Consider the following 22,424-nt stretch of genomic DNA (forward strand, 5'->3'; position numbering starts at 1 on the left):
TTGAAAAATTTACCCGCAAAATGCCAAACGCGTCAAAAAAATTGAAGCGTAACTTCAATATTTGATCAAGTGTACAAAAAGGCAACAAATTCAAATATCATCAAGAACGAGGAATAATCATGTCTAATTTGGATTTCGAAAGAATATATTTGAACCAATCCAAGGCTAACGGTCGTTTCCGTATTGCTGAGTCTGGGTTAGGTTGGAAAGCTGCCTCCACTGGTGGTTCAGCAAATAAAACTCAACCATTTTTATTGCCATCAGATGAATTATCTTCAGCTCAATGGAGTAGAGGTTCAAGAGGTTGGGAATTAAGAATTCAAACCAAAAATAAAGGTGTTGCCAAATTAGATGGGTTTGATCAACAAGATTTCAATCAATTGAAAAATGAATTGCAACGTCTTTTCAATATACAATTAGACCATAAAGAACATTCGTTAAGAGGTTGGAATTGGGGTAACACTGATTTGGCTAGAAATGAATTAGTTTTCAATGTTAGTGGCAAACCTGCTTTTGAAATTTCATATAATCAAATCAATAATTCCAATTTGGCTGCTAAAAATGAAGTGGCTATTGATATGAATTTAATTAATGAAAATAATGATACTGCAGGTGATGAACTAGTTGAACTTCGTTTTTATATCCCAGGTACTGTTCCTTATGAAGATGATGATGTTGCTGAAGAAGATAGAGAAGAGAAAACATCTGCAGCTGCATTTTATGATCAATTGAAAGAAAAAGCTGATATCGGTCAAGTTGCTGGTGAAGCTTTAGCTTCATTCACAGATATTTTATTCTTAACACCTCGTGGTCGTTTTGATATTGATTTATATCCAAGTTATTTGAGACTGAGAGGTAAAACTTATGATCACAAAATACAATATCGTCAAGTTGAAAGAATATTTTCATTACCAAAACCTGATGACATCCATCATTTGATGGTTATACATGTGAATCCACCATTACGTCAAGGGCAAACCCCATATCCATACTTGGTGTTACAATTTGCTAAAGATGAAGAATTGGAAGTTGAAATAAATGTAAGTGAAGAAGAATTTAAAGAGAAATATGAAGGTCGTTTGAAGAAAAGATATGATCAACAAACTCATCTGGTCTTGAGTCATGTCTTTAGAGGTTTAACAGAACGTCGTATTATCATTCCTGGAAGTTTCACATCAAAACATGGTCAAGCTGCAGTCAGTTGTTCCTTAAAAGTTAATGAAGGTTATTTGTATTTATTAGAAAAATGTTTCCTTTTCGTTACAAAACCAACAGTTTATGTTCCTTATAATGATGTTCAAAGTGTTTCCATTTCAAGAGCTGGTGATTCATCAACTTCAAATCGTACATTTGATCTAGAAGTTACACTGAGAAGTACAAGTGCTTCACATACATTTGCAAATATTTCAAAAGATGAACAAAGCACATTAGAATCATTCTTAAAAGAGAAAGGTCTTAGAGTTAAGAACGATGATATTGAACAACAAGCTAGAATCAATGCTGTTTTAGCTAATGAAATGGATTCTTCAGATGATGATGTCCGTATGGGATCTGCTAGTGATGATGAAAGTCCAGATGAAGATTTCCAAGGTGAATCTGATGATTCAGATTCAGACCTTGCTGAAGAATTTGATAGTGATGCACCAGGAAGTGACGATGAAGCTGAAGGACCACCATCAAAGAAACCAAAGAACTAGATTTGTAAAGTGTGTGTTTTAATTGTATTTTAGATCGAAAAGTAATAATCATTTTGTAGAATTTCTCGGATCGCAAATAAATAGCAAAAAAAAAGACATTTTCTGGGGAAAGAACCTATTTCTAATCGACTTCAATTTCAACAATCACATTCAACAAAAATGTCAATGAAATCATTCTTCAGTCCTTCAAGAGTCTACGCAGTCATTGGAGCTACTCCAAATGAACAAAAATTTGGGTTTAAAGTGTTTAATTGGTATTTAGCTCGTGATTTACCAGTGATTCCAATTCATCCATCAGCAACTCACGTTTTACACGTTCCAACATCTCAAGATATTGCATTAGCCATAAATAGAGCAGATGAGGAATACCCAAATAATGATGGGATAAGTATTTCATTCATAACACCTCCTAAAGTCACTGAAAGTGTTTTGAGTGAATTGGAGGCCAAAAATTTAGTTAATAAAGTTAAGGGAGTTTGGTATCAACCTGGTGCTTATGATGATGAAGTTATAAGTCTTTCTGAGAAATTAGGTATACAGCCAATTATTCAAAATGGTCATTGTATCTTGGTGAGTGGTGATTCTAATCTAGTCAAATCAAATTTGTAAATTGCTACAAGTGAGTTAATACTAGGGTCATTAAATTGTGTTTGATTAGTATACAGAGTTGTTTTATCATCTAGAGCACCAATTATCCAAAAATTCACACACATAAAAATCATGAGCTATATTATGAATGCATAATATTATCAATAAATAGGGTCTTTAAGCATTTTTTTAATGAATGCCTTCCAACTATCATTATTCCCATGAGATGTAGACATTGTATAAGGAAATGGAAATAATTCAGTTGAAGTAATCACAGGGATATGATTTTTATTTGTATCACAAGTTTCACTTATTTCTAAAACTGTTTTTTCAAATTGGTTTGTTGTATTTTCTAATAATGTTGATTGATGATTTGTATTATTTTGTACAACACGAACATTTAATATCCATGTTTCCCAATTAATCTCCTCTTCAGTCTTACCAAACCATGTTGGTTTTTTCAATTTTTTCCTTTCATAAAACTTGATTGTGAATTGACCAAATTTTACATTATTGTTATTGTTATTCGTAGCTGTTCTTGTTGAAGTTGTTTGTAATGTTGAGCTTGTAGTTGGCATTGAACTTGGTGATTTTGTGGATAATTTATTAGAAATGGCACCTAAACTATGTACAGATGATGAATGCTTATCATTATCAAATTCATCAAATGTAGTTAATGGTTCAGGTTCATTGAATTTTATATTTGCATAAGGATTAGAGATCATATTTGTTGAACTTGTTGCTGTTGAACTTAATGTGAAATTTTTCGCTCCGGGCGATCCAAAAGGTGTTGACGTGGTTGAAGTTGATGCCAGTGTAGGTGTAGCTATATCTGAATCTATTCTTGATAAAAGATGGTCTAGTTTTTGTTCAATTTCATTATCTAGTTCTGGTGAATCAAAGTAGGGCTATGGGAACAATTAGTCACTGAGCTTTGTAGACAATTTTGATCAGGAAGCACTTACGTATGGTATATCCAGAAACTCAGCTGTTGAAGGTATTATTGAACCGAATGCTCTATAAAAGAAAATTGTCCATATGAGGCCTGTTAAAGGTTAGATAAATATTTCTGTACATGTTTCAAAAGACTCACCTTTGACAGCGTCATGAACATGTTGCCTATCAGCTGTCAAATCAAAGCTGAACTCCATTATGACATGTGTATGGCACCCATGAATATCCACTAGTACGAGTATTTGAAAGTTGATGGTTAACAATTTGGTGTTGTGGAGTTGATTGGTTTCACCATTCGTTTCGCAAAAAGCTATAAACATAATTCTCGCGAAAAATATCACACCTACAAGCGTATTAACGTGAATAAATAATTTCATTAAAGAGTTCTTGAAAGTCTTTTGAAAAAAGATGAATGGATTCTATGGCTATTAATGCATGCTGCAACAGCTGCCCCTAAAAGGGAGCTATTTTCAATGTGGTTTAGGTGGATTTTATTATCTGAATGATGTTTGATTTTTTTTTGAAATTCAACACAATGGAAAAGAAAAGACCCAATATAATTAACATTAATCACTTCATTTGGGTCATGATCAATGAATTGAGATAATGCTCTGATTGCACATGAAACGTAAATTGCACTTCTTTCTAAAATAATATCTATAATTGCTTGTAATATTTCAATTTGTATAGTATTAACTTTGAGATTGTAAGAACTGTTTTTTAAATCTGATTTGATCTCCTCTATAGATTTTGATGGGTCTAAAGCACAAATTAAATCACCATGTAATGTGAAAGGTTTGTTAAATTTCTCAATTTTGAAAAAAAGGTCACCATCCCGAATCAGCTCTACTATTATTAATCTTAAAATTTCAGGTATATACCTCCCAGAGGCTAGAAATTCTAAAGGTTGGAAAATTGGTGCAACTTTTGAGTTTTTCAAATAAGGTTCTTTCATTTTATTCCATCTAGAATCTAATTTCTTATCATAGACAGTAACTTCATCTAATTTCCCGAAAAATCCCAATTCGGTATTGATAAGTTGATTATTTTTCAAAACACATGAATTTAGCCCAGTACCCAGTATGAATGATATTTTAGAATTCAACACATCAGAATTAATTAAGCCTGATAAGTTGACAGCAACTGAATCATTAATGATTGCTTTAACCTCAGCATTAAATCCTTTCTTATGACAAATTTTGGAAATAATTTTATCGACACCTATACCTAAAACTTCAGGTTTCACATGAAAGCCTTTCCCCATTGTGACTATTTCATTTGCTGTATTCAGAGGAAATGACCAAGTTATACCTATATTCCAGAACTTTTCTTTATTATTTCCAACTAATTCAATCAACTTGTCAACTAAATTTTCGAAAAAGTCTTCATGAATAATCTTGTCACCTTCACTCAGCAGCCATTGCTTTTGTGTGATTATCGGGGTACGACGATTTGACAAATCCACTATTCCAATTCTTATAGTGGAACCACCTATATCCAATACAATAAATTCACCTTCCAAATCCTTCTCATGATTAAAATGTTTATGGATTTTAAAACACGGTATCATTGAAATTTCAGATTCGTTGAAAGCGTGATTAAAAGTCCTTAGGAAATCTTGTATTAGTGCATCTTTTGAAATTTTGGCATTTGATGGTTGGAACCTTTCAGTTAATGCAGCGACGTATTCATCAAACCCAAGTGAAGTACTAGCTGACATTTGTGAAAGACATGATTGAACTATAGGGCAGCGTTTTGGGATTGAGAATGAGGGATCAAATTTACCATCACCACCAAAAGAGGGTGCAGCCATGGTATTGTATGAGTTTGTAGAGGTTTGGTCAGTATTATAACTTTTCGAAATCAAAACACAAAATAAAAGTTCGCTACAAAATTGTAAAACGCGTTCGCGAGGGCATATTGCAATGTGCTACAAAAAATTGAGAAATGTGAATAAATAAATTGCAAAAAAGTGAATGAGAAATGTCAAGGATGTTCATGGCTCTAGACCAAGTATCCTTATCAATTAGCTCAATATCTTTAGTTTATTAGTTGTAGAATAGAAATTTCTCTCAGTTTGACATCTTCAATTAAAGCATACACTAGTGAACAGGTGATCTGTTTAGCCAATGCTAGCTGAAATTGTCGATGAACTGGTGAGGATATCAAACCCAGTTACTGAACTTCTTAAACACAGTTGCTCACATTTACCCAGACAAGGGCGCCAGCCATAATTTCATTTAAATCCTGTCGTCATAAATAGTAATGAGTCAAGACATGGTTATGATTAATGATGATAAACGCTGGTAGAGATGCTTAGTGGAAATGACAGTGGAATAGCTGATCCAGACTCATAAGGAATTGTCCGTGTAAAGACATGACCTCTGAAGAGTTCCCAGCCACTCGAGCTATGAAACACCAAATAAATATGCATGAAACCAGCAAATGCTCATGGTATGTAAAATCATCAGTTAAAGCAGAAACACTTTTTCAACTGGTTTCCAGGATTACATCATCAGCCATCCAATGCTTCCAGGACAGAAAGGTTTTCCAACAATGGATATTGAACAAATTTCCAAAGGGTGCACTAGCTTTATAAATTCATAATTTATCGAAAAAAACCACGTACTACTGCTGCTGGTGTCCGGGTGTGATTGCAGACCAGTTCTAGGCCCCTGCATTCGCGAATCAGTAGGTAGCCTTGAATTGAATGTGTCAAAGGTTACAATATATGATGAATTATATAAATCTCCATAGAATGACAAGTGTTATATTTATTATCAAATACACTATAAACAAATCACCATCCTAAATATTGTTAAACGCATCATATAAAAAAGTTTCCATAAAGTAATATTGTCAAAAAAAAGGTATACCACCCAAAAATAGAACTGAAAAAACAAAGCTAGAAACTTGTTCTGGTTATAATATAAAAAAAAAAGACCCGCTAATGTTACAATCATATCTTTTCTTCCCAAATATTCATAATAATCATATAATAAAACCATTCTTTCAAAAATGGTCAATATTGTCCCGTGTAATTCTTCATTTCTTCTTTCTACCGAAAAGTCCCTTCTTCTTTTTAGCAGCTTCAACTTTTTTAGCAGGGGCTTCATAAACACCTTGTTCAAAAGCTTGTTGATCTCCAGAAAAACTATGGATTGGAGCTTGACCAAATTGTTGAGAGTTACCAGCAGCTGCACCAGCACCATATGGATTCCCACCTGCAAAACTTGGGAAATCATTACGGACTCTAAACCCTAGATTATCACTTTCCAAACGATCTTTATAAGATAAATCACCAGTTATTGAATATTCAAATCCTCTTATAGTGTCTAGAGGTCTTTCATCTCTAGCTCTTGTTGGATTTGAAATATCTGGTTGATGAATAGGTTTCCCGAAAACATCATAAAACCCACCATTTGAAGCCATCATGTTATAACTTTGTCTTGTTAATGAAGAATTGGAATTTCCTTCAAGTTGTTGATCTAAAGCAGCTTCTTCAAAAGGTTGAGCTTCATTAACAGCTTGTAAAATTGGATCATGAACAGAACCAGTACGAACTTTATACGCACGTTCATCATCTTTGGTGATTTGTAATTTTGCAGGTTTACCACCTGAACCTCCAGAATGTTGTGAAGCGTTTGAGTTTTTTCTAAATAACCCCATTGTTCTTGTTTGATAATTGTATCAGGATATGAAATATGAAACGGAAAGACCAGTGCTTGTAACACTTATAAGACAGCTTTGTTATATAAGGGCAGTATCTTTAAAGAACAACTAAAGCGAAGGAATAAAAGAGCTAGTAATCAAACCTGTTAATTCAACGAGTACAATTGATTCCAAACAAGAGATCAAAAAAAACTGGAAATCTAACGCCTTTTTGTCCTGTGAAGAACTCTTCTCCAGCACTGCCAAACGCGTCTGATACGCACCACACAGACAAGAGAAGAAATTGATTTCATCATTTTGGTGATCTGTAGCTTATAGGCGATCAATAAGAGGGAGATTATTTGTAGTTTGCAGCTAGTTAATTACAAGAGTCAAGACGTGGCTGTGAAATACTAAAGCCTTGTTTTATTTAGAAATGTTTATGCTTTTGTTGTTGATGAGCTGTTTAATCGGTGTTAACAAAATGTAGCTGTATGGGGAAATGAACAGCTGGTGTATTACATCATGACACCACCATGGTCGAGAAGTACTACAATAGCTTAAAACCGTCTCTATATTAATTAGTTGTATTAAGTTGGGTTATATTAGTATTAAGGGTAGTTGTATGTGTCTAATGAGTTCTTTTTGCTTTAGTTGTTTGCCAATTTGGTAAACTTTTCTAATGTAATACCATCTAAATTATTAACAATGATTTTAGAAATGATATCATGAGCTTTGATTAAATCACCTTTATCAAAATCAACATTTGAATGGATTTTCAAATGTGGTATTAATGGTAATGATTCTTGTTCATATGTGAATCTTGATCTTGTTATTAAAATCCCTTGAGATTTAACTTCATCAATGATTTTTTGTAATAATAATTCTTCATTATTTAATTCTTCAATAAATTTATCAGTTATACCTTTTTTAATTCTATATGCTAATTCTGAACCTGTTCCCGTGTATGAAGTTGGTAAATTTAATAATGATCTGATTTGTGAATTGATTTCTAAATGTAAAATTGAAGATTTTGAACATGATTTGATTTCAACAAGTTTAGAAATTTTAGAATCTTTTGAAAATAAATCATACAGAGTCTTATTATTTCCATGTAATTTTGATAAAATTGAAGATTCTCCATTTTTTTCATTAATAGAATCTTTAATCAATTGAATTCCAACAGATGTAGCTCTTGCCACATAAGCAGGTAATGAAGCACTAAAACAATAAGCCATACTACCAATTCTTTGATGATAAGACATGACACGATCACCAATACAGAATCCACCAGATGAACAAAATGCATTAGCCATTGAACCAATTGTAATATCAACTTCTGAACGTTCAATATTAAATTCCTCTGCAAGACCTTTACCAGTTTTACCTAAAACACCTAATGAAAAACTTTCATCTAAAAATAATCTAAATTTATATTTTTTTTCAATTCAATTAATTTTGGTAAATTTGGATAATCTCCAAGATTCATAAATAAACCTTCTGTAATTATAAATTTTCTTGAAATTGGTTTTTCATATTTGAAAACATTTTCATTTAAATCCTTCATTATTTGTTCCAAATGTTCTAAATCATTATGATTATACCAATATATATCACATCTTGACAAGATTAAAGCCTTTTGAATAGCAACATTAACCGAGGAATCCGCAATAACTGTATCATTTCTTTTCAAAAAACTTGGTAATACAGAACCTGCAGTACAAAAATCTTGACCATATAAAACTGCACTTTCAGTTCCGAAAAAACTAGCTAAATCATTCTCCAATTTAATATGAATATCTTGATTACCATAAAAATTTGGAGGTCCACAAGCTCCAACACCATTACTATGAATGACTTTAGAACATTCTTTTTTCACTTTAGAATCAACACCAAAATTTAAAAAATTATTTGAAGCAAAATTTAAAATTTTGGCACCATGAGTATCTATTAATTCCACTTTTGTATCAATTGGACCTTTAACAATTGGGATAGAATCCAATTGCCAAGATTCTTTGGATTCAACAGATTGCACCAAAGGTTCTGGGATCCAATCATCAATTAAATCATCAATTTCATTTTGGTTTAAACGAACATAATCCTTCTTCTTTCTTTCATATTTGGCAGTTGTGAAATATTTGATTGCAAAGCCTAATAATGCAATTTCAAATAATGTTCTAATTGGATCATTCTTGTGTGAAGATTTTATATATCTAACTATAATGGACCCACCTGGTATAGATTCCATATATGATAGGATGATGATTAGATATTTGGAAACAACATCTGATGTTGAATTCCATATGTCTTGAAATGCAATTGATGTAGTTAATGTAGAGTTCATTATTAAAGAAAATTTGTTCTCTCTTTTAAATAGGGGTAAAAAGACTAAATGGATAAATGAAAACAACAAGTAAAAACAAATGAGCACAAGTTATGATATTGGCTTTATTCGATCTTTATTGATGTGAGAATATGATGATTTGGAAATGAATATGCCTTTTCGAATATGTCTGTTTTTTATTGATTGTTTTGGAATAGTAAACTTGTAACTAACAACGACACGCTTTCAAAGAAAAAAAAACAACAACACAAGACACGTCAAAAACAGTCACCAGCACCAGCACGCTTTTGAAATTAACCAATGATGATTTGTGTAGAGTATGTGAATGTGATTAGTGAAATCCCAGGACCTTTTGGGATTCTTGATTGTTTATTTGTTGTGGATTTGTTCTTTTGATCAAGTCTGAGAATTGAAATCTTTGCCAACGTCTTGTTTTAACCGTTGATTTTTTTGGTTTTTTTTCGTGAGTGGATTTTTTTTAAAGTGAAATGAAGTAATGGAAGGGAGGATTCAGTTATTTCCGTATTAGGAAGTCTAGAAATACTGACACTGCGTGTGATGACAGACGGCGTTCGGCTGAGCTCGGCGGCGCCATTCTTGCAGGGCCTCCCCACGAGCCATAGGCAGACACGGAGACGTGCTAGGCAGGGAGCTAGGCAGACCTCTGCCCAGCCACACGGACAGGGGTCTCTGCCTAGATCACCAACCCGCTGGTTAGTAGTAGTCCGAACGAGACAAAAAAAAAGTCTCCACGAACAAATTTGAAATGGGATTGATTCGCTTGAGACCAGTTGTGAATAAATTCTTTTCCTTGCTTCAATTACAATCAGATCTCCAATTAATCTCTGTATAACAAAAACAAAACAAAAGAATGTCTTCTGCCTTTGCTAGATTCATGGCCTCAGAAACAGGCCCAAAGACTGTGCATTTCTGGGTATGTGTTATCTCGTTTCTATTTGCCCTGGCTATCCGTCCTCTATTTTTTTTTCAAGATGGCTTCCAACTTCCTTGATGAGGTTTTAACTACAATGATTATAAACGAGAGGATGTGGTCAATTCAATGTGTTTCAAGAATACTAACAATTCATTATAGGCTCCAGTTTTAAAAGTATGTTGATCAACAAATGTATCTATGATTAAAGTTGTTTACTAACGATGTTTTAAAGTGGGCTCTAGTTATTGCTGGTATCAATGATATTTCGAGACCTGTTGAAAAAGTCTCTGGTACTCAAAATCTATCGCTTTTAGCTACAGGTACCATATGGACAAGATGGTCTTTTGTTATCAAACCAAAGAATTATTTATTAGCTTCTGTGAATTTCTTCCTTGCCGGAACCGCTGGTTATCAAATTTCAAGAATTATCAATTATAGAAAGAGTGAAGGTGATTCACCAAGAGAAATTGTTAATTATTTGATCAATGGTCCTCAAAAGCCAAAAATTGATACTGAAACTGTGATTAAAGCTTAAATCAAATGAAAAAAAAAACATGAGAAGTTGTGATTGATGGAAAAAGAAGGAAGAGAAGCAGATTATAATATTAAATATTTATAAAACTATTGTGTTTTATGATCTAACATGATAGTTATTCTAGTATATTTGAGTGTGTCTTTATTTGTTTGTTTGCTTTGTTCCAATCTTTTGTATCAATATATTCTACCTGGAAAATGAAAATTATAATACTTTGCAAAAAAAAAAGAAAACTACAAGGGATCTAACGGTTAATAGGATAGACTGTTTTTGTTTTTTTTTATTTATAATACACTTAATATTCAATTATATGAAATAACCAAATTACTCATAGCTCCAATCCTTCAGTCTTCTTAACATTTTGAATTTGTTTATTAATTTTCTCCAAATCCACTGTTAAGAATCTTTTCAAATCTTTTTCTCTTTCACTCCATTTATCATAAGAACCTTCCAATTTCTTAATCTCTGGTTCATGAACACGTTCATTTAAGAAACTAAATCTAGCTCTTTTATCCTTTTCAATCTTTAAAACTTCTAATAATTGATCTTGTGAAAGATCTAATGTTAATACTTTATCTGAATCTAATTCAATCGGTTTCAAATCACCAAGATCCCTTTCCAGTGTTTCAATTTCATTATTAACTAAATTTTGATCATACAATGTTTCTAAATTTGTGGAAACATCTTTAAATGAATGTAAATTTATCTTTGATAATTCATCTAATCTTTCTCTATATAACCGCTGGAATGATTTCTCTAAACGATCAATATTCTTGGAATGTCTAAATATAACTGAAGGATCTTTTGATAATGTCCTTATAAGGTCTTGATATTTGGATATATTGGTTTCATCTGTTGGGTCTAATGAATAAAATTCAATCAATTGATCAATTATCTTTATTGTTGCTTCAAAACTTTCCTCTAATGACTCTCTTTCTTCTCTTAAAACATCCATATATGAATCATCAGAAACACCATTGTTCTGTACTTGAATTAATTCACTCATCTCCAAAGAACCACTACTCGTTAAGATGAATATTCAATCTAAACCATTTAAAAGTGGAATCTTCATACAACTTCAACTTTCCACCACCAAAAACTTGATACATCCCAACACCTTCTTTTTACTTTTCGCGAAAATGTCAATGTTTTGATTTCGACTTTCCAATATAAACAACATCTTCACAAGAATAATTCAAGATACAAGATACAATCAATACCCAAAAATGAGCTCTGAAGATGCTGTTGTCCAAAGCTTGAAGAAGCACCTTCGTGACTCAGTATCACTGCTTTCCAGCATGAAGCTTTATGAAGGCGCCAAATGGTCAGCTGAAGCATTAACTAGCATGTCACAAGAAGATTCAGATATGATTTCAATTGACCATATACCCAAGTACAAACTCCAAGTGTCCAAATCTGAACAGGATGTCTTTGCATTAGCAAAGACTTATTTTGATTGTAAAGAATTTGATAGATGTGCTCATGTTTTGAAAAATTGTAAAAGTCAAGATGTTTTATTCATACGACTTTATGCAATGTTTTTATCTGGTGAAAAGAAGAAGGAAGAGGAAAGTGAAGGTGTTTTGGGACTGCATGATCATAGTTCTGTAAACACTTCAGTTTCATTAATCTTAAAAGAATTGGAATCAATATTAGAACAAGAACCTAATGGGTTGAAAAGTCCTTTTTTAAACTGGTTACATGGTGTGGTGTTGGTTAAACATAAATCAATGGCGGCTGCTAAAGATGCATTCATTAGAAGTTTGGCTCAATATCCTTATAACTGGAGTTGTTGGGCTGAGTTATTGTTTTGCTTACCTACTTTTGGTGAAGGTATGGATGTGTTGAGTTCTTTAGAATTACAATTTCAAGATAATTTTGCAGAATTAATAATGTTAAAATTTGCTAAAGTTGTTATAAATCAACAATGCTTCCAACAAACAGCAGAATTGAAAACAATGTTGGATTCATTGATTGTTAAATTCCCCAAATTTTCATTTTTGAAAACTCAACATGCATTAATTTGTTATCATGCATTGAAATATAATATTGCTGAGGAATTATTTGATGAAATTTTGGTTAATGATCCCTTAAGATTAGATGAAATGGATATTTACTCCAATATCTTGTATGTTATGGATAAAAGATCTAAATTAGCATTCTTGGCTCAATTTGCTTGCGCAATTGATAAATTTAGACCAGAGACATGTTGTATTGTGGCCAATTATTATTCAATGAAATTTGAACATGAAAAGGCAATAATGTATTATAGAAGAGCTTTAACATTGAATAGAAATTCTTTATCTGCTTGGACATTAATGGGTCATGAATTTGTGGAATTGAAGAATACTCATGCTGCTATTGAATCTTATAGACGTGCTGTCGATACAAATTATAAAGATTTTAAAGCATGGTATGGGTTAGGTCAAGCTTATGAAATATTAGATATGCATCTGTACTCATTATACTATTATCAAAAGGCTGCATCATTGAATCCATTAGATCAAAGAGTCTGGGAAGCTTTAGGAAATTGTTATGAAAAATTGGATAAAATACGGGATTCCATTACATGTTATCAAAAAGCAATTAATTTGAATGAAGTTAAGAATGTATCACATTTATACAAATTAGCACTATTGTATGAAAAATTACAGGATCCCGCAAAGACTTATGACTACATGTTTCAATGTTATCAAGAGGAGATCAATGAAGGGGTTCGTAATGATGAAACTGCAAAAGCTAGATTATGGCTAGCTAAATATGAAACTAGAAATCAAAATTGGGAAGCGGCTCATAAATATGCAGTTGACTTGACACATGGAACAGGTCAAGAAATTGAAGAAGCAAGAGCTGTAGCAAGAGAAACTCGAAATAGGATAAATCTTCAATAATGGCTACATTTATAAGTATCTTTCTCGTAGGATATTTGCGCCGTTCTAAGGCTGGTGTTTGGGTGTAGAGAGTTTTGAAATCTTCACGAAAAAAAATTCAGCATGATATTATTGTCCTAGACATTGAAAATAAGAGAAACCCCATTATACTCAAAACATTATTTATCACACGTTATCATCGTTGTATTTGGTTGCTGCTCATACTTTTCCCTTTTCTTTGATTGATTTGAAAACTGCAAGCTATCAAGTTTTATATTAGTTGACAATTGAAGGAGTTAGTGTTGTTTTGGCAATTAAACCATATAAACAATGAGTAACTTGCCTCCTCCTCCTGGATGGCAACCTCCACCACCTCCACCACCTCCATCATCAACTAATGGGAATGGTACTTCGTCAAATGGACTACCTCCTCCACCACCACCTCCAGGTTTCAATGGCAGGGCGCCACCACCACCTCCACCACCTTCATCATCAATTCCTAAACCACCATCAAGGTTTAATAAGAATGATTTAGATATTAGAAAGAGAAAATGGCTACAGCTGCAGAAGAAGCGTTTTACAGAAACCCGTTCAAAAGTTGGAACGTTTGTCCATCCACAAAAAGTTGATATGCCTCCTGAACATCTACGGAAAATCATTTTTGATCATGGTGATATGTCTTCAAGAAAATTTGCAGCTGATAAACGTTCATTTCTTGGATCCTTGAAATTCATGCCACATGCTGCTTTGAAACTATTAGAGAACATGCCTCAACCATGGGAACAAACTAAAGATGTTAAAGTTTTATATCATATAACGGGTGCTATAACTTTTGTTAATGAAATACCTAGGGTTATTGAACCTGTGTATACTGCACAATGGGCAACTATGTGGGTGATGATGAGAAGAGAAAAAAGAGATAGAAGACATTTCAAGAGAATGAGATTCCCACCATTTGATGATGAAGAACCTCCATTAGATTGGTCAGAAAATTTACAAGATCTCGAACCACTAGATCCTATACAGATGGAATTGGATGAAGTTGATGATGAACATGTTATTGATTGGCTTTATGATCCTAGACCTCTAGTTGATGATTTGGATTTTGTTAACGGTGAATCTTATAGAAAATGGAACTTAAACCTTGAGCAAATGATCAATTTACATCGTTTATCAACTCCATTATTAACAGATATAACGAACAAAAATTATTACTACTTGTTTGATAAGAGATCTTTTTTCACTGCTAAAGCTCTTAATAATGCTATACCTGGTGGCCCAAAGTTTGAACCATTGTACAAAGATGTTGAAGAAGAAGATTTTAATGAATTTAACTCAATAGATCGTATTATCTTTAGAATACCTATAAGGACAGAGTACAAAGTTGCATTCCCACATTTATACAATTCATTACCAAGATCAGTCCATATTCCATGGTATTCAGATCCTGTCAATTGCTATATCAAACCTGATGATCCTGAATTACCTGCATTTTATTTTGATCCTCTTTTAAACCCAATATCACCAAGATCAGTCCAAAACACAAAAACTGATACTGAAAAGGAACTTTTCGATGAAGAAACAGGTGAGGATATTGAAAACTTTCAATTGCCATCGAAGGTCAAACCATTCTTTTCTGAACATGAAGTGGAGACTGATAATACAGCTGCTGCTATAGAATTATGGTGGGCTCCATACCCATTCAATCGCCGCTCAGGCCATATGAAGCGTGCTCAAGATGTTTCTTTAGTGAAGAGTTGGTATTTGGAACGTCCATCTCGTGATTTCCCAGTCAAAACAAGAGTTTCTTATCAAAAATTGTTGAAGAACCATGTCTTGAATGAACTACACAAGGGACCACCATCAAACCACAGAAAGATTCAGTTATTGAAGAGTTTGAAAAATACAAAATACTTCCAAACAACAACTATTGATTGGGTTGAGGCTGGTTTACAAGTGTGTCGTCAAGGTTTCAATATGCTGAATTTGCTAATACATAGAAAAGGGTTGACTTATCTACATCTTGATTATAATTTTAACTTGAAACCAACAAAGACTTTGACAACAAAAGAAAGAAAGAAGTCCAGATTTGGTAATGCATTCCATTTAATGAGGGAAATTTTGAAAGTCATCAAACTATTAGTGGATGCTCAAGTTCAATTCCGTCTAGGTAATGTTGATGCTTTCCAATTAGCTGATGGTATCTATTATATTTTGAACCATCTTGGTCAATTGACTGGTATTTATCGTTACAAGTATAAAGTGATGCATCAAATTCGTGCATGTAAAGATTTGAAACATGTTGTCTATTATAGATTTAATAATGTTATTGGTAAAGGTCCTGGTTGTGGTTTTTGGCAACCAGCTTGGAGAGTTTGGATTTTCTTCCTAAGAGGTATAATACCATTATTAGAGAGATGGTTAGGAAACTTACTATCTCGTCAATTTGAAGGTCGTTCCAACGAAGTTGCAAAAACAGTTACCAAACAAAGAACAGATGCCTATTATGATTTGGAACTCAGAGCTGCTGTTTTGAATGAAATTTTGGAAATCATGCCAGAAGGTATTAGAGAAAATAAATCAAAGACCATTTTGCAACATTTGGCTGAGGCTTGGAGATGTTGGAAAGCTAATATCCCTTGGAAAGTCCCTGGGTTGCCTGAACCAGTTGAAAGAATCATTGAACGTTATGTTAAATCCAAAGCTGATAATTGGACATCCACTGCTCACTATAACAGAGAACGTATAAAACGTGGTGTTAGTATTGAGAAAACAGTCGCTAGAAAGAACTTGGGTAGATTGACAAGATTGTGGATCAAAAATGAACAAGAACGTCAACAAAATGTTGAAAAGGATGGTCCTGCAATTTCTCCAAATGAAGCAACTACAATCTTTAGAACCATGGTTAACTGGTTTGAAAGCAGAAACTTTGCACCAATTCCTTTCCCACCTTTAAGTTATAAGCATGATACTAAACTTTTAGTCCTTGCTTTGGAAAATTTGAAAGAATCATATAATGCTAAAGGTCGTTTGAATGCCACGCAACGTGAAGAGCTAGCATTAATCGAACAAGCTTATGATAATCCTCATGAATGTTTGAGTAGAATAAAGAAATTCTTGCTTACCCAAAGAGTTTTCAAAGATGTTGGTTTAGAAATGTTGGATCAATATCATCAATTGACCCCAGTCTATGAAGTTGACCCACTTGAAAAAATTACTGATGCTTATCTTGATCAATATTTGTGGTATGAAGGTGATAAAAGACAATTATTCCCAAATTGGATTAAACCAAGTGATGCTGAGATTCCACCACTTCTTGTATATAAATGGTGTCAAGGTATAAATAATTTGAACGAGGTCTGGGATACTTCCAAAGGTCAATCTAATGTTATGCTGCAAACAACTTTGAATAAAGTTGCTGAAAAGATTGACTTCACATTGTTAAATCGTTTATTGAGATTAATTGTTGACTCAAATATTGCTGACTATATTACTGCAAAGAACAATATAGGATTGACCTATAAAGATATGAGCCATGTGAACAAGTATGGTTTAATCAGAGGTCTACAATTTTCATCTTTTGTATTCCAATATTATGGTTTGGTGTTAGATTTGTTGATTCTTGGTCTTGAGCGTGCTAGTGAATTGGCTGGTCCTGCTAACTCACCAAATGAATTTTTACAATTGAAATCATTGGAACAAGAAACTTCAGGTCCTATAAGGTTATACTCACGTTATATTGATAAGATTCATATATTCTTCAGATTTGATGATGAAGATGCACAAGATTTGGTTCAAGCTTTCTTGTCTGAAAATCCCGATCCAAATTTTGAAAATATTATAGGCTATAACAATCGTCGTTGCTGGCCAAGAGATAGCCGTATGAGGTTGATGCGTCAAGATGTTAACCTCGGTAGAGCTGTGTTCTGGGAAATTCAAGGTCGTATACCTAGAGCTTTAGCAACTATCCAATGGGAAGATACATTGTCATCAGTTTACAGTAAAGATAATCCAAATTTACTCTTCACAATGTGTGGTTTTGAAGTTAGAATTTTACCAAAGTCAAGAATGGATGAAGTTACATCATCAACAGAAGGTGTTTGGGATCTTATCGATCAATCCACCAAACAACGTACTGCTAAAGCATTCCTTCAAGTTACAGAAGAGGATATTGAAAAGTTCCATAATCGTATACGTCAAATTTTGATGTCTTCAGGTTCAACAACGTTCACAAAGATTGCTAGCAAATGGAATACGGCATTAATGTCACTTTTCACTTATTATAGAGAAGCTGCTGTATCTACAGAAGCATTGTTGGATGTTTTGGTCAAATGTGAAACTAAAATACAAACTCGTGTTAAAGTCGGATTAAATTCTAAAATGCCAACTCGTTTCCCACCAGCTGTTTTCTATACACCAAAAGAATTAGGTGGTCTTGGTATGTTGAGTGCTTCTCATATTTTGATTCCTGCTTCAGATTTAAGTTGGTCTAAACAAACAGATGCTGGTATTACCCATTTCCGTTCTGGTATGTCTCATCCTGAAGAGAAATTAATTCCTACAATTTTCAGATATATCACATCTTGGGAAAATGAATTTTTGGATTCTCAAAGAGTCTGGGCAGATTATGCCATCAAACGTCAAGAAGCGTTACAACAAAATCGTCGTTTGGCATTTGAAGAATTGGAAGGATCATGGGATAGAGGTATTCCAAGAATTAGTACATTGTTTCAAAAAGATCGTCACACATTGGCTTATGATAAGGGTCATCGTATTCGCCGTGAATTCAAACAATACTCTTTGATTCGTTTCAACCCCTTCTGGTGGACAAGCAGTCATCATGATGGTAAATTGTGGAATTTGAATGCCTATCGTACAGATGTTATTCAAGCATTAGGTGGTATTGAAACAATTTTGGAGCATACATTATTCAAAGCTACAGGATTTGATTCTTGGGAAGGTTTATTTTGGGAAAAAGCTTCTGGGTTTGAAGATTCTTTGAAGTTTAAAAAATTGACGAATGCTCAAAGAACAGGTTTGAGTCAAATTCCAAATCGTCGTTTCACCCTATGGTGGTCACCAACTATTAACCGTGCAAATGTTTATGTTGGTTTCTTGGTTCAATTAGATTTGACAGGTATTTTCTTACACGGTAAAATTCCAACTTTAAAAATTTCATTGATTCAAATATTCCGTGCTCATTTGTGGCAAAAAATCCATGAAAGTGTTGTTTTTGATTTATGTCAAGTTTTAGATGGTGAATTAGATGTTTTACAAATTGACAGTGTCCAAAAAGAGTCAATTCATCCACGTAAATCATACAAAATGAATTCATCAACTGCAGATATTACAGTCAATGGTTCTTATAGATGGGGAGCAAGTGCACCATCCTTGTTACACGATACAAATGACGATATGACTGTTACCTCAAGTGACAAGTTTTGGATCGATGTTCAATTACGTTATGGTGATTATGATTCCCATGATATTTCGCGTTATGTTCGTGCTAAATTTTTGGATTATACTAATGATGATTTATATCCATCCCCAACTGGTGTTCTAGTTGGTATTGATCTTGCTTATAACATGTATGATGCTTATGGTTCTTGGTTCCCGGGCTTCAAACCTTTGATGCAAAGTGCAATGAAAACGATTATGAAAGCTAATCCTTCATTATATGTGTTGCGTGAACGTATTAGAAAAGGTCTTCAGTTATATCAAGCACAACCACAACAAGCGTTCTTGAACTCTAACAATTATGCTGAATTATTCAGTAATGATACACAGTTGTTTATTGATGATACCAATGTTTATCGTGTTACTGTTCATAGAACCGTTGAAGGTAACTTGACAACTAAACCAATCAATGGTGCCATTTTCATTTTAAACCCAAAGACTGGTCAATTATTTTTGAAAATTATCCATACATCAGTTTGGTCAGGTCAAAAACGTTTAGGTCAATTAGCTAAATGGAAAACTGCTGAGGAAGTTGCTGCTTTGATCCGTTCATTACCTCGTGAAGAACAACCAAAGCAATTGATTATCACAAGAAGATCAATGTTGGATCCATTAGAAGTTCACATGTTGGATTTCCCAAATATCTCAATTAGACCATCCGAATTAAGTTTACCATTTGCAGCTGCTATGAAAATTGATAAACTTCAAGATCTTGTTTTGAAAGCTACTGAACCACAAATGGTTTTATTCAACGTTTATGATGATTGGTTAAAGACAATTTCTGCTTATACTGCATTCTCACGTTTAATCTTGTTATTGCGTGCCTTGAACGTTAATCCTGAACGTACCAAATTGATTTTGAGACCAGACAGTTCAGTTATTACACAAGAACATCATATATGGCCATCATTTACTGACGACCAATGGGTTGATGTTGAAACTAAACTCCGTGATTTAATTTTGAATGATTATGGTAAGAAACATAACATTAATGTTGCATCATTGACTCAAGCTGAAATTAGAGATTTGATTTTAGGTCAAGATATCAAGGCACCATCTGCAAAAAGACAAGAGATTGCTGAAATTGAAGGACAAAATGAAGAAGCATTGACTGGTGTTAAAGTTAAAACAAGAAATGCTCATGGTGAAGAGATCGTTGCACACGTTTCAAGTAATTATGAACAACAATCCTTCACTTCAAAGACAGAATGGAGAAAATTGGCAATTTCTGCGTCATTATTGCATATGCGTACTAAAAATATTTATGTCGCTTCAGATGATTTCGTGGAGGAGAAGACAACTTATATTATGCCTAATAATGTGTTGAGAAAATTCATTCAAATTTCAGACACAAGAACTCAGATTGGTGGTTACATTTACGGGTCTTCCCCAAGTGATAATGATAAGATTAAAGAAATCAAAACAATTGTTTTACCTCCTCAAACTGGCTCATTGAATTCTATTCAATTGAGTAAAACTCAGGATAGTGAATGGATTGAAGGTTTGGAATTATTAGGTTGGATCCATACTCAATCTCAAGAGTTCAACTACATGTCTGCAAGTGATATGACTACACATGCTAAGTTGTTTGAAGATAATAATCCTGATTTGGTTGATATATCAGTTTCTTTGACGACTGGTTCAGTTTCATTAAGTTGTTTTACATTAACAGAAGATGGGTATAAATGGGGTCGTCAAAATAAAAATATTGATATTGCACCAGAAGGATATAGACCTGAATTTGGTGACAATGGTCAGTTGATTCTTTCCAACAATATTATTGGTAACTTCTTGGTTCCTAGTACAGATATCTGGAATTATTCGTTTATGGGTACAAGATTCAATCCAGAATTGGATTATGATTTGAAGATTGATGTTCCTATTGAGTTCTATCATGAATTGCATCGTCCAAATCATTTCATTGCTTTCAATGAATTGGAGCATAAGGTTAGTTTGGAAGCTGAGCAAGAGGATGTCTTTGCTTAGATTGTATTATAAAAATAAATTTGTATATTAAAAAAGGGAGAAAGCTTCATTAATTGGTTAATTTAATATATACTGTAAGAACTTAATTACGCTCAAATTGGACATAGTTATAAGGGAAAAGGCCCACACGCCCATCCAATTCACCTTTCCACCATTCTTTTAATTTCTGATCTAAAAGTTTAATACGATCACCTTTCTTGAATGATAAATCACCATCTTGCTCTGCCTTGTAGTTATATTTAGCAATACAAAAGTTGTTGATTGTAGGTACAGATTCTGTTTCTGTCACTTGAGAAATGAGATCATTTTGTTCTTCAAAAGATTGTTCTTGTTCTGGACTGGTAATCACACTGCTCAGGAGGTTACCACATGTGATATCTAAAGTGTCTGTGATTTGTTTTGTTGAATCATATTCACTATGGAATTGTTCAACTAAACCATCAATGAATGTTTTCAAGTCCTTATTTTTCAGTTTTTCTGGTTTGAACTTCACTGATGAAAGCTCACCAAAGTTTTGTTGGAATTGAAAGTGAACAGTAAGTTGAAGGTAATAGAACAAAACGAGTAGAGGATGAATGAACTGATGAACTAGGTTGAAGAATTGTGGTAATTCATTCTTCAAAGAGTCATTAATTTTTTCAAACTTCAATTTTGAAATCTCAAAGTTCTTTTCATACCTAATCAAGTTTTGTTCTTGTTTTAAAGTCAACGAAGATTTTTCCTTTGAATCCAAAGAGTGAAAGTCATTGTAATACTTATTAACATCTAATAGAGCAAAGTCTCTCTCTTTAACATATCTTTTGATCTTTTTAAATTCACCAGCTAATCTTGTTAAAGGGATTTGAACATTATTTGTAATCAAATCCAAGTCAGAGCATATTTGACTTTTGATTTTAACTGCTTGTTCGACATATCTTTTGGTGACAACAAATTTGGAATAATCTTCTTCAATGTTTAGTCTCAGTGCTTTTGATGCAGGAGATTCATCCCCTTGTCTTCCCAATTTCTCAAGATTGGGGTTGAAAACTTCAGCCATTGATTCACCAATTAAAAATGAATGCTTGATAAAAGATCTAACGTAACCAGCATACCGATTGACTTCAGTTTCAAGAGCAATGACATCTTCATCCATTTCCTGAAACTTTAAATAGAGTGATTCAAACGTTTCATCTTTTGGTAGTTGATGGCCAATGTTTATCTTTTGCTTTAAAATTTGAGGAACTCTCACCATTGACCTTTTGATGTTTACCCAATCTTGATCATTTCTGAACTCATGGACAACACATTGAACCTTGTTGTCAATCTCATTGATTTGATCCATGACTGAGCCTCACCTTGGCAAACAATCTCATGATTGATCATTCTGGATAATAGCGCATTATAAAGTAAGATCAATAAAATATTAATG

The 22,424-nt window shown here is 33.4% G+C and overlaps 11 protein-coding genes across 11 annotated transcripts; 5 read left to right on the top strand and 6 right to left on the bottom strand.

Moving 5' to 3' along the window:
* Positions 1-116: 116 nt before the first annotated feature.
* POB3 (FACT complex subunit POB3) lies at positions 117-1,801 on the top strand (the record flags this gene model as incomplete). The annotated part of the gene is made up of 1 exon (XM_019186316.1): positions 117-1,801. The coding sequence occupies one exon, from the start codon at positions 120-122 to the stop codon at positions 1,695-1,697; it is 1,578 nt and encodes a 525-aa protein (XP_019039021.1). The 3' UTR covers positions 1,698-1,801.
* A 37-nt stretch (positions 1,802-1,838) lies between these two features.
* On the top strand, positions 1,839-2,363 carry WICANDRAFT_91747 (CoA-binding protein; the record flags this gene model as incomplete). The annotated part of the gene is made up of 1 exon (XM_019186317.1): positions 1,839-2,363. A coding segment is annotated over exon 1 (355 nt), but the record flags the coding sequence as incomplete, so codon positions are not given.
* WICANDRAFT_68398 (autophagy-related protein 101) lies at positions 2,339-3,436 on the bottom strand (the record flags this gene model as incomplete). The annotated part of the gene is made up of 3 exons (XM_019184117.1): positions 2,339-3,193; positions 3,251-3,330; positions 3,379-3,436. 3 exons carry the CDS (start codon positions 3,434-3,436, stop codon positions 2,447-2,449), a joined length of 885 nt encoding a protein of 294 aa, XP_019039023.1. The 3' UTR covers positions 2,339-2,446.
* Positions 3,437-3,615: 179 nt separating this feature from the next.
* Positions 3,616-4,959, bottom strand: NGK1 (hexokinase; the record flags this gene model as incomplete). The annotated part of the gene is made up of 1 exon (XM_019185609.1): positions 3,616-4,959. One exon carries the CDS (start codon positions 4,957-4,959, stop codon positions 3,616-3,618), a length of 1,344 nt encoding a protein of 447 aa, XP_019039024.1.
* Positions 4,960-5,831: 872 nt separating this feature from the next.
* WICANDRAFT_91749 (DUF2406 domain-containing protein) lies at positions 5,832-7,049 on the bottom strand. Its single transcript, XM_019186318.1, has 3 exons — positions 6,431-7,049; positions 6,184-6,393; positions 5,832-6,047 (listed from the first exon to the last, which is right to left on the bottom strand). Exons 1-3 carry the CDS (start codon positions 6,906-6,908, stop codon positions 6,040-6,042), a joined length of 696 nt encoding a protein of 231 aa, XP_019039025.1. The 5' UTR covers positions 6,909-7,049; the 3' UTR covers positions 5,832-6,039.
* A 177-nt stretch (positions 7,050-7,226) lies between these two features.
* On the bottom strand, positions 7,227-9,564 carry LCB1 (serine C-palmitoyltransferase LCB1). The gene is given in 4 exon segments (XM_019186319.1): positions 7,227-7,427; positions 7,441-7,791; positions 7,816-8,304; positions 8,388-9,564. 3 exon segments carry the CDS (start codon positions 9,232-9,234, stop codon positions 7,541-7,543), a joined length of 1,587 nt encoding a protein of 528 aa, XP_019039026.1. The 5' UTR covers positions 9,235-9,564; the 3' UTR covers positions 7,227-7,427; positions 7,441-7,540.
* Positions 9,565-10,105: 541 nt separating this feature from the next.
* MPC2 (mitochondrial pyruvate carrier) lies at positions 10,106-10,703 on the top strand (the record flags this gene model as incomplete). Its single annotated transcript, XM_019183357.1, has 3 exons — positions 10,106-10,168; positions 10,328-10,342; positions 10,401-10,703. 3 exons carry the CDS (start codon positions 10,106-10,108, stop codon positions 10,701-10,703), a joined length of 381 nt encoding a protein of 126 aa, XP_019039027.1.
* Positions 10,704-11,031: 328 nt separating this feature from the next.
* On the bottom strand, positions 11,032-11,709 carry WICANDRAFT_78455 (uncharacterized protein; the record flags this gene model as incomplete). Its single annotated transcript, XM_019184722.1, has 1 exon — positions 11,032-11,709. One exon carries the CDS (start codon positions 11,707-11,709, stop codon positions 11,032-11,034), a length of 678 nt encoding a protein of 225 aa, XP_019039028.1.
* A 361-nt stretch (positions 11,710-12,070) lies between these two features.
* CDC23 (anaphase promoting complex subunit CDC23) lies at positions 12,071-13,594 on the top strand (the record flags this gene model as incomplete). The annotated part of the gene is made up of 1 exon (XM_019182711.1): positions 12,071-13,594. One exon carries the CDS (start codon positions 12,071-12,073, stop codon positions 13,592-13,594), a length of 1,524 nt encoding a protein of 507 aa, XP_019039029.1.
* A 309-nt stretch (positions 13,595-13,903) lies between these two features.
* On the top strand, positions 13,904-21,016 carry PRP8 (U4/U6-U5 snRNP complex subunit PRP8; the record flags this gene model as incomplete). Its single annotated transcript, XM_019181765.1, has 1 exon — positions 13,904-21,016. The coding sequence occupies one exon, from the start codon at positions 13,904-13,906 to the stop codon at positions 21,014-21,016; it is 7,113 nt and encodes a 2,370-aa protein (XP_019039030.1).
* Positions 21,017-21,098: 82 nt separating this feature from the next.
* WICANDRAFT_62411 (BAR and SH3 domains-containing protein) lies at positions 21,099-22,337 on the bottom strand (the record flags this gene model as incomplete). The annotated part of the gene is made up of 1 exon (XM_019183358.1): positions 21,099-22,337. The coding sequence occupies one exon, from the start codon at positions 22,335-22,337 to the stop codon at positions 21,099-21,101; it is 1,239 nt and encodes a 412-aa protein (XP_019039031.1).
* Between the last annotated feature and the right edge of the window lie 87 nt (positions 22,338-22,424).

This window comes from Wickerhamomyces anomalus, assembly GCF_001661255.1.
Source record: "Wickerhamomyces anomalus NRRL Y-366-8 unplaced genomic scaffold WICANscaffold_3, whole genome shotgun sequence".
Taxonomy (NCBI): domain Eukaryota; kingdom Fungi; phylum Ascomycota; class Saccharomycetes; order Phaffomycetales; family Wickerhamomycetaceae; genus Hansenula; species Hansenula anomala.